Source organism: Suricata suricatta, chromosome 15, assembly GCF_006229205.1.
Source record: "Suricata suricatta isolate VVHF042 chromosome 15, meerkat_22Aug2017_6uvM2_HiC, whole genome shotgun sequence".
NCBI classification, from domain to species: domain Eukaryota; kingdom Metazoa; phylum Chordata; class Mammalia; order Carnivora; family Herpestidae; genus Suricata; species Suricata suricatta.
Window position 1 is genome coordinate 42,008,181 of NC_043714.1, and position 15,172 is coordinate 42,023,352.

Sequence of the window (15,172 nt, forward strand, 5' to 3'; positions counted from 1 at the left end):
CGATCTGTGAGACCATGACCTGAGCCGAAATCAAGAGTCAGATGTTCAACCAAATGAGGCACATGGGTGCCTCTAAAAACATTTTTGACACAGCTGTCATTTTAGTTTTAAAGAGTCCTAAACATTTTTCTAAACTTGTGCTCTTATTTATTTAACTATAAGCAATTATTACATTTTTTTGCAAATACCTATCTATAAGCAAACTATAATTTCACTATTCCCTTAACTACATATATAGCTATATACCGAATATTAATAATACACTGTCTAAATTTTATACACAAACTGTGCTTCTTGATGTAATATAAAGTGATAAAGGATAAAACATAAATGAAGAATTAAAATGTACTTACAAAGTCAAAGTCTCCATCCTGAGGAACTTTCCAGTTATCAGGAAAAACATTTTTGGACATAGGGAAGGGTTCGTGCATGTTCTGATTACAGTTTTCATGACTCTTATTCTTGAAGTCCTGTTTATCAAAGTAGTCCATAAAAGACGGTCTCTGTACTTGTGGTGAAGACGCATTTCCTTGGGTAAACAAAGAACACAGAGAGGGCATAAGTTCTTAAATTTAGGAAGTATGGTTTTTACTGAAGTATGATATTTTTATTGAGCAATATAATAAATCTGCACTGGTCAGATTCAAGGCCAACACTGTCAATTTAATGAAGAACAAAGTAAAATAAAATAATGAAAAAAACAAAAATATCCAGGCCACATAAAAATTCAACTAATGATTAGGCAAAGACCCATAATATTCTTAGAATGCAGAAAACATTTGAGAATCTTGGCAAGAATCTTTATCATAATTTTACTAAAAATCATTTCAAGTATATTGAAGTCTGCCAAATGAAGTAAAATTTTAAAACACATTTATTTTTAAGCATTTAAGCCTCCATTGTTACTGTCGTTGCGCACCACTATAAGCTAAAGAAGTTGTAAGGACGTACCCAGGTTTCTCTCGTATGTCTTTGTTTCCTTATAGTCTTTCTAGCTGATTCCACCTCATCCTGGACTCCCATTGTTTTGCCTATCATATTTATATGTGATTCCGAACTCTCACCTCTCCAGCCTAGATCTTGCTTCTGAGTTCTCTTTAAAGCTCTGTCATATTAAATCAGAAAACCAATTTTTTTTTTCTAAAGCTCACTTCTAAATTCTAGATCTGCCTTTCCTACTGCTTACTTCTGGACTACTCCATCTGAGGTGAGTTAGCGTTACCTCACACTTACCAGTTCTGAAGCTAAAGCTAACTTCTTAAATTTTTTTCTTTATGTCTTTGTTTTACTTGAGAGAGAGAGACAGAGAGTGAGCGGGAGAGGGGCAGAGAGAGAAGGAGACACAGAATGTGAAGCAGGCTCTAGGCTCTGGGCTGTCAGCACAGAGCCCGATGTGAGGCTCGAACCCACGAACCGTGAGATCATGACCTGAGCCGAAGTCAGCTGCCCAACCGACTGAGCCACCTAGGTGCCCCTAAAGTTAACTTCTAAAGCTTAATGTCCTGAAGGTTCGTCTATGTATTAGCATGTATCAGAATTCCCTTCCTTTTTAAGCTAAATAATATTCCATTGTATGTATAAATCACATTGTGTTTATCCATCCGTTGATAAACACTTTCGATTATTGTGAACAATGCTGCAATGAACATGGATGTACAAATATCTTAAGACCCTGCTGACTATGTGTTTTTAAGGTAACTATTCTTTTAAGTCGACCAAGTGTTTCCTCTATACATCTGCAGGTCTTTATTTACAAGTAATCTTATTTTTTAATACCTATATAGAGGCCTTTCTCATTTTCTTTTGGGTGTTTTAATGGTTGCACTTAATCCCTAAGTCATTATGATACAATGTACGCAAACATGAATAATCATTAGTAAAAGTAATGTTTATTTTTTATTTTCAGCCTATGAATTATGTCTTTTATATGTTTTTGAGTTTATCTTTTCATTAAACTATAAGTTCCCTAATGCAGGAACCCAAATAATTTCACAAATAAGATAACTATCATCATCAACGAATGTTTTTGATTATCCACTCAGATGTTCAACATCGAGGGCACAAGGAAGAGCTAATGAGATGGCATATGGCATTTCACCATCGTTACTTTTGAACGAGTAGAGGCTGCTAGTGCTTCATCACTAGCAACTGTGTATTGGCAATCATAAATTTGAGAAATTATTGTGACTACTACAGTTTTTAGAATGATCTGTCCCAGTTAAGTCAGAAGGAACCTGATATTCAGAATATGCATATATTAGTGGAAAAACAGGGAAAAAAAACTGTTTATCTAAAGACTCATCATCCAATTAGAACTGTTCAGGCTTTAGAAGGCTTGAAAATAAGTGTAGCAAGACATCTGGGACCCAAATGGTACCGCCTGAAAAGATACTGAGACATTCCATCAAAATTAGAACAGTATAAAATATCAATTTTCATAGTATGCCTTCAGAACTTATAAGACTCTCATATCCCACACACAAAATCCATGAAAAAAGAACTCCTCAGGAACAATGTATCAAAATAAGAGCTAAATCTGTCTTTAGATTCCCGGTCAAAATAGACTTTACTGGTATATTAAAAATGAACAAAATGTAGAAGGTGCAATATTTCAATAATCAATAAGTCTAATATAAAGATATTATATTTATGGTATTTTATTATCAATTTTCTTCCCTAAAACCTCCTATTGTTAAAAAAAGAAATTGTTTAATCTGACAAGGTTAAATTACTGACATTTGGATAGGACACATACATTCCAATAATGTTTTCAGCAGATTTTAAAAACCCTTGATTCTCCTCTGGGCCTTATTATTACAAGACATCTTTATCTTCAAAATTAAAATTTGGTTCCTATGAACAAACATTTATTACAAAATAGTCCAGGAACTTAACCTCAATTATTTGCCACCTCTTCCTTTTTTATGAGAATAAATGATAAAATATTACAAGTGTAGCTCAATGAATTTTCTATAAAATAACGTGTAAGTCAAATGATGTAGGGGAGAAAGATAATCTCTCAAATGAAAACTTTCTTTGCTTAATATTCTTTTCTTGTTTAAGGGAAGAGTAATGCTTGTAATAGCATTAATCATTTGTGCTGTAAGTTCTTATTTTAACCAGCTAGTCTTAAGATAGGTAACACACACAGAGATCTTAAACACTTGACACTTGGTGCGGGAAAGGGTTATCAATATTTATATAGTAAAATCAGAATCAGAAGAGTAAAAATGGCTTCGTTGGGAATGAATTCCTGGAAAAGTAAGAAACCATGACAAACAGATTTTCACCGTAGCAAATTTCTAAAGAGCGCTCTTTAAAAAATGAATTTTGTATATGTAGGTGCTTTGGGAAAACAAAACAACACAGAAACTTGACATCATTAATCCACTGAAGCCAACAGCACACCCTGACCACTGCCCCTCCCCACTTCCCACACCGGGCCAGGCTCACGCTGCTCTTAGCAGTTGTCTCTCTAGTCAGTAATGGCTTGACCACAGAGACTTTAATTAGTCTTCCTTGTTCTCTCCTCAACTGGGAGATATGAAAGTCTTCATTACAGAATCTTCACCAATGTCCTGGTGTTGGACTAAAACTGTCAGGGTCTTGTGATACACTAGTGACTCTTAATCCAGACCTTTGTATCTCCGTAAATAGAAGGTTAATTGTTTTCTTATTGGAAACTAATATTTAGAGGGCAGTTATTCTAATAACGCCTACATTTTAACAGTAGCAACATGCACAGGGAAGGAGAGGAGAAAAATAAAATCTTAAAAGTTGCTTTTCTGGGGTGCCTGGGTGGCTCAGTTGGTTAAAGCATCCACCTCTTGATTTCAGCTCAGGTCATGATCTCACAGACGTGAGACTAAGCCTAGCATAGGGCTCCAAGCAGGGAGCTCCCCCTCCCGCCCCCTCCTTGCCGCTCTTTCAAAAAAAAAAAAAAAAAAAGATGGAAGATTGCAATAAGAGAATTATTTTTTAAAAAGTTGCTTTTACAATACAGAGAATAAAGGAGGGGAAAACTTTAATCTTTTATAACAACCTTCACAACAGAAATTAATCTGGGCTGGGTAGGCACTTCCTTAGAGATACAGAGAGTAAGGGAGAAGGATAAAGCCAGACAGCATTCTTGTCTGCAGTGAGTCAGAGGAGTAAGTAGTGGCAATAGAAAGGGAAGAGACAGACCAATCCTGGAGCTGACTCAAAGAAAAAAAACAATGACTAAGAAATTTCATTCTGGGAATCTATGTTTACATACCAACAATCCTGTGCTGGTCCTAACCCTGTCTTAATCAGGAGCATCTATCACAAGTCACATGTGCTAACAATAATATGTTCTAGTGTCTTAAAGTGAAATATTTGCCTACCCTAATATCAACAGATCGTCCCTTCCTTGAGGTGCCAAGGTGTCTCTCTTGTGGGGAGGAATGGCCATGTAACACAATTCTGGCCAATGACTCAAAAGATGAGGGTTCTAGGAAAGTTCTATTTTCTTGATATAGGTACTACCCCAGTTTCTTCTTGCTTTTTCTTCCTGCCTGGAATGCAGACTTGATGAGTGAAGATCTAGCAGTTATTCCAGAAGCGCGAGGATGAGAGAAGGGTAATACATCAGAGATGGTATCACAGAAAGGATCACTAATGACAGCTTGAAGTCACTCTACCAATGCAGGATGCTCTGATCTCTTGTTAAATGAGAAGAGAAATGAATCTGGCTTTAAAACCACTGTTATTTGAGTTTTCTGGTACATAGAACCAAATTCAGCCCCCAACTGATACATTTCTATTCCCAACTGGAGGACGTAGGAAGCGGTAAGAACAGCAATCTTCAGTTTTACTGTAAGAATACTCCAATTTGAAACTTGAAATCTACTATTACACATAGTGGTTTGATTTTCATTGCATTTTAGATACATCATCCTTTGAAGTGTCTTTTAGAGGTTGGCCTAAAGACCTACGGTAAAATGCCTGTTCGGCTCCACATTCAAAATGTGGAAAAATAACCCATTCCTAAATTAGAAAGAAGCATTCTCACAGGGAGTTTACAAAAGTCTAAAAATCAACTTAAATAAAAGATGGAAGTCTATTCCACTGGATTTTTCTTTTCAGACACCTTTATAACAAGATCTGCTGACACATAATTTTTTATTCAAAGTATGTACTTGCATTTCCAAATATTTTCCATTGTTTAATTTAAAACATTTAATTCTAAATGTGTTAACATTTAGAATATATCTTTGTTATAAAGAACATGTTAAAAACAACTTTTTAAAATTTCTAAGTACAAAAATAGGTTAGGATTGTTTTAAAAAGTTATCAAGGAGGGCAGTTGTAATTGCCTAGGAATGTGTAACCACACAATGCCAAACACATGCCCAGGGCGTGCCATGAGTCTCCAAGGAGACGCATGCGCACAGAAGTGTGGGACAGGGAGGCTGATGTTTCTGACTTACAATTTATTTTTTCAAAGAGGACAAAAGAAATAGTAGGCCCTTCAACAGAAGAGTGAGGCAGAACATCTCGAGGTAGTTACGTTCTGTCTTATGTGACTGCGGTTGCTATGGCAAATACTTTTTTTAAACAGAGAGAACAATCATACGAAACGGACAATTTCTCCAGTTGCAGCTGAATTCTGACCCTAGCTTATATAAATATATTTTAATTTTGTTAATAAACTTAATGTTCCAAACTACCTGGTTCCTCAATTTTGGCCCCAATTCCTTCAACTACCTGCTGTGGAACTGAAAATTCTTTAGCGATAAAGAGTAAATAATCACCAATCATCCCCTTTGTGCATTTGAAAGCTTAAAGAAAAAAAATTGTTTTGCTTCTCCTTCACACATTCCCCAGAACACGTACCAGGAAACCAAACTGTGTGAATGTAATACCTTTAGCAAAGATGCCAGTCTACCCATTAACTTTCTTAATTTGCACATGTCTTCCAAGAAGGTGAAATGCCTTCATGGGAATTTAAATATATAAAGGAATTTCAAAAATACTTTAACAAAATGTAATTTGTTTAATTTTTAATTTCTTAACATGATTATGACAAAGACACTTAAGTGCAGGGAATGAAATAACAATTAGTCACAACTTTAACCTAAGATATTTTGACATCAAAGGAATTTATGAATATTACCTAACTTGTTCTTCTAAAAATATTTTAAGATGTGGGTGTTCCACCTGATTAATGATCTTGGAAATCTGTCCTTTAATTTGCTGCCAAGAGTACAGTGAATATACATAAAATCCAGGATGTTAGTACAGAAGCTACTGACATCAGCTTTTTCTTAACTTCATCGGAGACGATTTTAAAACAAAGGAGGATACAGACAACATGGAGAAGATCCAGAGGCTCTTCATAAAAAAGATTAAAAGCTTAGAAAATAATACCCGCACAAAGGTTAAAGGGACTGAAATTGTTCAGCCAGAAAAAGTCTGAGGATATAATTTAATAGGTATCCAAGTATACAAGAAGGGCTCTTCCACAGAAAATAGTGACCAGCTGTTTTCCATCTCCAATGAGGGCAGAATAAAGGAAAACAGACAAACTGAAGCCCAAGGATTTTGGTTAAATAAAAGGGATGATTTCCTGTGTGAGTAATGAGCATTGTAATGGCCACTGTGTTGTCTATGGAAACCTTTCTTCAGAGGCCTTTACAAGAAAGACAGATTTTCATTTGTGCAAGAAAGACTCCTATTTACATGCCTGTCTGTGCTTTTGGTAGTGGAAAAGGTTTTCTATGACCGAAATACCTACACTAACCAGCCCAAGCTGGGTCCCACATCACTGACATCCCATGGACCAAGAGCACACAGAGAGCAGACCATGTTCAGTACCCACAGGTAACTCCAAACCACTGCAGCCACACATTTGCTGGACATTTTGTATTTCTGTAAAGGGAAATCAAGGGATGCTAACTGCCCATATCACTATGGGTATGTGCACCCAGCTGCAGGCGCGAGCTGTAGTTTACTGTTGCCACTTTTATTGCTATGTCATGAGCAAGATCAATATCACCAGTTAAAGATGCATACAACAGTTTTTCATGAAAGAATGGTAAGATCTCTGATGTGGGAAAGGGATTTCCCCTACACACTCTGCTACCCAGTTGTTTCCTGGCATCTCAAATTCCATCCTTAGTGATTTACTCCTTCGGCTCAAAGCTCTGCAATTTGGAGGGAAAAGACTCATGAACATAAAACATTATTAAGATTTTATACCTACATATCTGATACTTTCCTAAAACAGGTTTTGGGAGAAAGAGATAAGGAATGGAACTGAACGAGAGCTGCGAGAGATGTTACTTAGCAAAGAACGGGCCAGGGAGTCTGTGACTCTGAGCAAGTGGTTCCTCACTTACAGAAACACGCAGGGGTCAGTCTCCCCTTCTCGGTAACTCTCCTAAACCCTTTTAAAATTGATCTAGCTTCTATTTCTAGGATACACACCTAAAAATCTAAAGCAGAACCGAATTGTCTTTCTCTTAGTAACTAAGTGAAATTAATTAATTATTAATAAATTACATAAATGTGCTGTCCAGAATGAAACAATAAAACTGCGAAATATTTTCTAAATCACTATGTATTATAAATATATGAAAAGAGTAAAAAATATATACTCAATTACAATTACTTAACCCAATATTTCATAATTGATAAGCAGGTTATGAAGGTTAATATAAATAATATAAAACATAAACATCACCAGTTATTTCTCCACCCATTCCTAATTCAACATGGCCTCCACACACTTTACCATCTGGCTCACTCTCTACTGAATATGCTCTGCTGTGTCTCTACCCTCCCTGCACCTTCCAGGTAAGTTCCAGGCACTGAGAGCAGAGTGAAGCTGTTTATTTCCTTGTTCTAAAAAGTGCTTATTAGTCCTAGCTGCGCCTCAGAAGTACTTGTACCGTTTTATTGTTTTGATTTTTTGATTTATTCTTTAAAGAGAGGCCAGGCCCTCCCTACTCTGGCCTGCAGAACCAGGATGTCTGAGGGGCTACTACTATGATATAAATACATGTCTGCGGTTAGTTACATGGACCCATGAGCAGGGCTCATCTTGTAAATCAAGCCCCCGCTCCAGTGTGTGGAGATCCCTTAAGATCCTAACCGTGTCTTAGAATGTTGTTTTTATTTTGCTCTACTTCCCGTCATTTACAAATCTAACAGATTTTCTCTATAGCTTCATCCAGATTTCTGTAAGAAGTGTAAGCTTAGCCAGGGCTGAGGCCTAGGCCCGACAGCATACAATGAGAAGTCTTCTCATTGTATTTACACTATGGCTGAGTGAAATTTAGCAGCCACTGCCACCGCCTCTGGTAAGCCTTCTTATTGTACGGGTGGGAAAGCTAAACACTGCATTTCCTTGAACTCCCTGTGCCTTTTCCTGGATATGTGCACTTTTTCATGACTGGAAAAGAAGGGAGGCGGAAGCCGTGTTCCCCTGACAAGCACAGCACTGAAGATGTGAGGGTTTCTCAGAGCAGCATGGCTGCACCCAGTCAACAGCCTCCCAGGCTGCAGTGGCCCTGGTGGCATTCTAATCCCTGAAGAGCAACAGGGATTGAGCTCAATCTGTGTCACTGAACTCCTGAGGCCAACGGCAGCCTCTGGATTCACTGCCTTCCTGACTGCAGCAGCCATGTATACTCTGTCCAGGGTCACTCCTGTGTTGTAGAGTCATTCCTGGAGGGCTGGTCTACACAGCCCTCTTTTCCAATCTTTCCACCGATTTTGTTAACAGTCACATCTCTGACTTAAATCTCTTTATGTTTACAATACTCAGAGCAGTTTCTGCTTCCTCCAATAAATGCTGATACAAGCCCATTCAGGGATAACCATTCAACCCTCAGAACTATCAGCCAATTCATACTACACAGTATCTACAAGGACAGCATCAGAGACCTTGTCAAATACTTTTCCAAAATCCTAAAACACAATATCCAAACCCATAATTTCATCTGACCTACAATCTTGACAATGGTGTCAAGAAAAGGAAATTCTATTATTTTGGTATGATTTATTTGGTATTATTTGGTATGGTTTGTTCCCAGCAAACTATGCAAAGTTATAATAATCTAGGTCTCCTTTCCTAAAGGATTTATAGATGTTCTAGACTCCTGCCCAAAAGGGATGTTAAGCTTTCTAGCCCCTGAGTAGTGTTGCTGATCTGGGAGCCAAACCTGGGTCTGTATTTTGGTTCCACTGCTTACTTGCTGTAAGACCTTGGACAAGTCACTTCACATTCTCAAGTCTCAGTTTCCTTAGGGGCAAATGGTAGCAAGGATGCTACACTACAGGGTCCTTGTGAGGGGTCAGTAAGATCATGAATGCAAGCCTGAGCACAATGGTGGCCCACGCCAGACCCTCCATTAATGATAGCTGTCATTTGAGAAATCCCCCCTTTTTTCTCTTTTCTGAAAATAAAAAATAATAATAAAATTTAAATTTACTCTTTCATGTTTCCTGTGAAACTTTCATGAATTTTCCGTTTTTCTCAAAGAGACCTCACATTTCACAAACAGTGGAATACAGTTCTCCCACCTGCAAGTTACCTCAGTACACATTATCGATCATACGTCTCCGAGGCAGATCAACCAATCAGCTCAGTGATCCCTTCCCTTCTCTTCATCTTGCCATTCAAACTGTTCACATTTATGTCTGTGCTACCCTGTTCTTTGGGAGTCATTATTCCCCCTCTGGCTGTCTTACTAAATAACTAAAAATGGAGCGCGTTCTTGAAGGAAGGAGAGGAAGATGGGAGCAAGAGTTTGCCCTGGAAGGAAAAGGGCAGAGCTGCCCAGTGGCTCAACCTGTGCAGGCCCAGGAAGACCTGGCCTCCCTCACCATGCAGGAAGCAGGGCTCCAGGTCCCCAAGTTGCTGGAAGGCCAAACGGACAGAGGAACAGATGGGAGATTATTTCTTATTGATGCCCTACTCTGCTAGGTGCTTGATGTATGGACCTAAGAAATCTGCACTCACAAACACATATGCACAAAAATAGAGAAACAAATATACATCACTGAAGCTCAGAAAAGATGAACACAATTAAACGTGGTCTGACTTTAAATCCCATGGTCTTTTCACCACACCACGTCATCTGGTCAGAAATGATCTAATGAATTTTTCCTACTGTGCTGGATATTGCGTGAAGCACTGGGAATACAGTGGAGTAAAGAGATAATCACACAGAAACCAGCAATTACATTACAGTGTGACACGTGCTACTCAGAGTGATAGCGTCAAGTACGCTGGCAGCCTGCGGGAGGGGCACCATCCCCACGCTGGGTCAGTGAGGGCAGCAGCCTCGTGACTGGGCCCGAGAGGATGGATATGAATTAGCCAAGGAATCGCCAGTGCAAACAGAGGAACTGTGCAGTGCAAAAGCCCAAAGGCAGGAAAGAGCGTTTTAAAAGCTGAAGAGCTGGAAGAAGGCTGGACAGGGAATAATGAGCCATGGAATAGAAAGATGAGCAGACCCCAGAGTGTCTACTGCCCTTTAATCCATGTTGGGCTTTAAACTGAGAGCAATGGGGAGTTGCTGGAGAGTCATAAACAGAAGAGAGAGATGCTGGGTTTGTGAGGAGGGTAGGGCTAAGGATGGAGGCCGGGGATCAATTAGGAAACCTTTCATGTGAGAGATTATGAGGATCTACAGTAGAGAAACGCAAGCAGAGATGGTGGGAAGAGGGCAGAGATATGCAGGAGGCAGAACTCGAGATGATGTAAATTCAGGGAGGGGAGAGGAAGAGAGGGAAGTCAAAGACGACTCTAATTTTTCTTGCTTACTCCAAAGTCTCTGTTTAAAACATCTATATAGCTTCTCTACATTCTCACAGGATAATGTTAAAGTTTGCATTTCTATGAGGCAGAAAGCAAGATCACCTATTGAAACTGAGAGGAGAGGTGGCAGGAAGAGACTTAGTGAAGGTCTAGAACGGCCACTTTGCAGGAGAAAGAGCTGAGGCAGAGAAACCCAGGGCTACAGGAACATTCTGAAGGCCCTGAACCGGTGATCTGTCTATACAGATCTGAGACCACTTCCATCGGCACTCAGCAGCCACAGTGAAGACACGCAGAAAACGGACAGAGACTGATCCATGGTCACGCTTTGTCAGGAGGGGCAGAAGAGAATGAGAATAGGCCAAAAAAGTTAAGGCTATGAATAAGAGAGGAGCTAAAGCCATAAAACATAATTTCTAAACTGACTGGAAAATGTGGCTCTTCCTCAGATACCTACAGAGAGAGTTTCCTCTCTGGGCAACTAGAGCTACCAATCCAGCCCCAGCTCTGTAAGACGAGAAAGTTCTACCACAGAAACTGAGCTGCAGAGATCTAAGCTAAACATGGTAAAAGACCCCAGTCTTCTCTTTCCTGAAACAATCACTCTCCAAGAGTCACTCACAAAGAAATATTTTCTAGTATCTCATAAATCTGATGAGAGCAGATTCCTGACCTGGTCCTACTGGTCTACTACTTTAGGATGGAAAGGAAGGAAAGTGTTTATTTCCTTTAATGACAGCCAACCTGCTTTATACCTACTGTCAAACATTCGTAAGTCCAACTGGGTAAAGGACGGTATATAAAGAAAGAGAGACCCAGGTGTAAACACGGGCTGGCACCAGATTGTGAAAGATTTCGGTTATTAACCTGAAGCCCGGACATCTTGCGGGTTCTAAGGAAGCCCCAGGAAGATGTGAGTGGGAGCAATGGGAGAGGGAGGGAGAAAGCAAGGCCATCATCACTGAAAACAGGTTTGGAGAGTTCTGGGAACGTCTCCTTACGCCTAAATAATTATTTTTTTTAAGTTTATGTATTTATTTTTATTTATTTTGAGACAGAGCCAGTGGGGGAGGGGCAGAGAGCGGGAGAAGGAGAATCCCAAGCAGGCTCTGCACTGTTAACGCAGAGCCCGATGTGGGCTCAAACTCATAAACCGGGAGATCATGACCTAAGCTGAAATCAAGAGTCTAACAATCAACTGAGCCACCCAGGTGCCCCATGCCTAGTTTAAAAACAGACCAAATAAATATTTTTTGTCACTTTTCTCTACTTCCTTTCAGAAGATCTTTTAATAATTTTGCTTCCTATAGTCATACCACCACCCCATCTTTTAGAAGTAAGGAAAACAGGTAATACCAGCACTTTCAACAATAGCCAAATCATGGAAAGATCCTAAATGTCCATCACCTGATGAATGGATCAAGGAGATGTGGTTTATTTTTTAATTTTTTTAACTTTATTTTTTTTCTCTTATAGTTTATTGTCAAGTTGGTTTCCATGTAACACCCAGTGCTCATCCTGTATATGTTTTCATGCATATATAGAACAGGAGAAACCTAACAGAGGACCACAGGCAAGGGGAAGAGAAAAAAAACAGCTAAGGAGAGGGAGGGAGGCAAACCATAAGAGACTCTTAAATACTGAGAACAAATGGAAGGTTGATGGGGGAGGGGGAGAGGGGAAGAAGGGTGATGGGCACGAAGGAAGGCACATGTTGGGATGAGCACTGGGTGTTATATGGAAACCAACTTGACAATAAACTATAATAAAAAAAATGTGCCTAATGTTCAAAAAAAAATAAAGCGTACTGAGAAAAGAAAAAAAAGTAAGGAAAACAAATCTGTAACTTCTAGCTTCATGAGTAAAGGTATAAAAGAGTATGCATACATAATTTACATTGACAAGAATATGGCAACTCATTTGGAACTCCAATGGAAAAGGTTACAGAAATCAGGGTCTTCGGCACACAATATAACATTCTAGAGAGCGTGGAAAATTAAAAATAATATATTGCTATAATCTGTTTGGGGAACAAAACTGCTGAAGACATTAGCAAACGGGGCTTTGACGTGACATAACCTGAGAGCTCAAACCAACTAATCTCAAAAGTTTTAAAGAAGATTTAGATCATAAAACCCTAAAACTAAGTATGTGGTTTCGGGAAAAGTAAGTTCTGCCTCAATAACTTCTTTATATTCTTTATTGCTGTCCTACAGGATGACAAACCCTGTGGGTTGCTCTAACATCACTTGATTAGACCTTTGGGAACATGTAAGTCCCACATTCTAGAATGATGTCTAAATTGCAGAAACTTAAATTACATGGAAAGTTGGCTCATGGGATTCAAGATTTGCTAAAGCACATAAACAACTGCAAGTATATAAGCCACTATCTGCTCAACTTAAAAATGTGCTTTCAGTAAAATCTCTATGGCCAAACGATATCATACTTAGGACATAAAATTATAACATACACTGAGTGGTTTCTGTGGCTGTCAAACCTAAAACTCACTACAAAAAATATGTGGAAATCGGCACTGTAATTTAATGAATGCCGTCTGATAAATCAGCATCACATAGCCCTTCCTTGAAATAAAATCCAACAAGAATTAGATGCTATAAAAGCTCATTTTTAATAACCACTGCTTATATATGGATGTTCAGCTATGTGACCGCATAGAAGAAGTTGTTTACGTAGTTTTGTGGGGAGCTCAGTAGCTCTCCAGAAGATACAGCAAAGCGCTCAATGATCCTCTACCTGGTCTGCTAAGGATTACACAGTTTTACTGAAAGAAATTTTATCAGCTGTGGAAAAGGGATGCTACATGCTGGTGGGTAATATGTTGTAAACTGTCTTATCATGGGGTCTTTGTAATCTCCAAGGCACTTAACTTGTACCCTACCACTAACTGGCTTTGGAGGCTACAAGGCCATCCGAATCCGACGCAGTTGGGTAAGCATGTCATAGATGCAGAAGGCCTCCTGTAGTCAGAAGCCTAGCGATGAGGGCAATTTTTAGGCTGCTTTCCAGGGCAAAAGCTCAGGAGACTCACCAGTTGTGGGAGATTAAAAAAAATTCATATCCCTTTCCCAATCCCCACCCAGGATTAACTATGTGGCAATCTGCTTGCGTTCTGTGCTTCGTGACTCTCCCTTTCAAAGAATACAACCATCATGTGCTGTATGTACTAGGACATGTGAAGAAAGCAAGAGCAGGGAAGAAATGGTTGGAAGCCATGAGGTAAGATTTACCAAGCAGCCTCACAGGGGGAGTAGCAAAAAGAAAGGGGTGTGTAAAAAAGAAACCAGACATGTCACAGAGAAAACTGTTGCCTATTTCCATTTTATAATGGCAGCAAATTACTTGAATATTTATAACTTTCTAGGTTCCATAATGCAAGAAATCACGTATTACTGCTTTTGTGCCATTCAGAAGCAGTGCTGTGCAGGGGAAAACAGCCTAGGGCTGAGATTTTGACATTGATCGCACATGGCCAGGGTAGGAGGGGGAAGAGGAAGGTCAGTTGGTATCAAGAGGTAATTAATCTGCTTTTGCCTATAACTGAAATCACAATGGCCTAACCTGTTAACTACAATCTTAAAAGGCACAGAAAGAATCTTAGACACAAAAAGAAATGCTAGTCTGCGAAAGTATCTCTATCTTCATCACTCTGTAAGCAACAGAGATCAGAGAGAATGTCTTAATCGTCATTTCAGCCCCCGCAGCATGCCTGGCACTGTGCCTCACACATGACAAGCAGTAGTAAATATGCACCGAACTGAATTTTCTGCATGAATTTGCCCATCTCTTGATCCTTCTTTCCAGTGTTTCTTCTTTTCCCAACCAAGCCCTTATTTCTTCTCTTAGATTGTACCCTCTGTCATCTGTGGCTTAACTGATAATTTAGACAACATGAAATCATATTATGTTGTATTTATTGGAACAGAATTTTATGTTCACTTTTTTATTGAGAAGGTAAATGTTAGGAATCCTTTTTATCTCTAAAATACTTTACAAATCAAATTATGGGTTACTATCTTTTAACAGATGTGCTGCTTTCTGCTATATTAAATTTTTAAAAAATTTATTTATGCCATATTCTCCTTAATAATGCCCAGAAACAAAATGTTCCACCACTGGCTATATAAATCAGTATCTAATGGATAGTTGATACCTGTCATAACACAGCATTTTATATACTGTTAAGTGAAACTGCAATACAATCTAAGTTTATTTTGGGAGTGTTTGCTGTATAATTGGATTTAATGAAATGTTTAGAGGTGCAGTAGGCATGACTTTGAGTAGATAATGAAAGAAAATGCAAAATGCTAATTGATTCATGATGTGGTTTCATCTTAGCTTGGGCAAACCATGCAGTAT

General features: G+C 38.9%; 1 protein-coding gene across 2 annotated transcripts in view; it reads right to left on the minus strand.

Annotated features, from left to right (window-relative positions):
- STK3 (serine/threonine kinase 3) overlaps positions 1–15,172 on the minus strand; it is a 255,658-nt gene that overhangs the window by 64,277 nt on the left and 176,209 nt on the right. For both annotated transcript variants that reach the window (XM_029923871.1, XM_029923870.1), the window contains exon 10: positions 354–529. In XM_029923871.1, the coding sequence (XP_029779731.1) occupies positions 354–529 (176 nt within the window). The remainder of the gene's footprint in view (positions 1–353; positions 530–15,172) is intronic.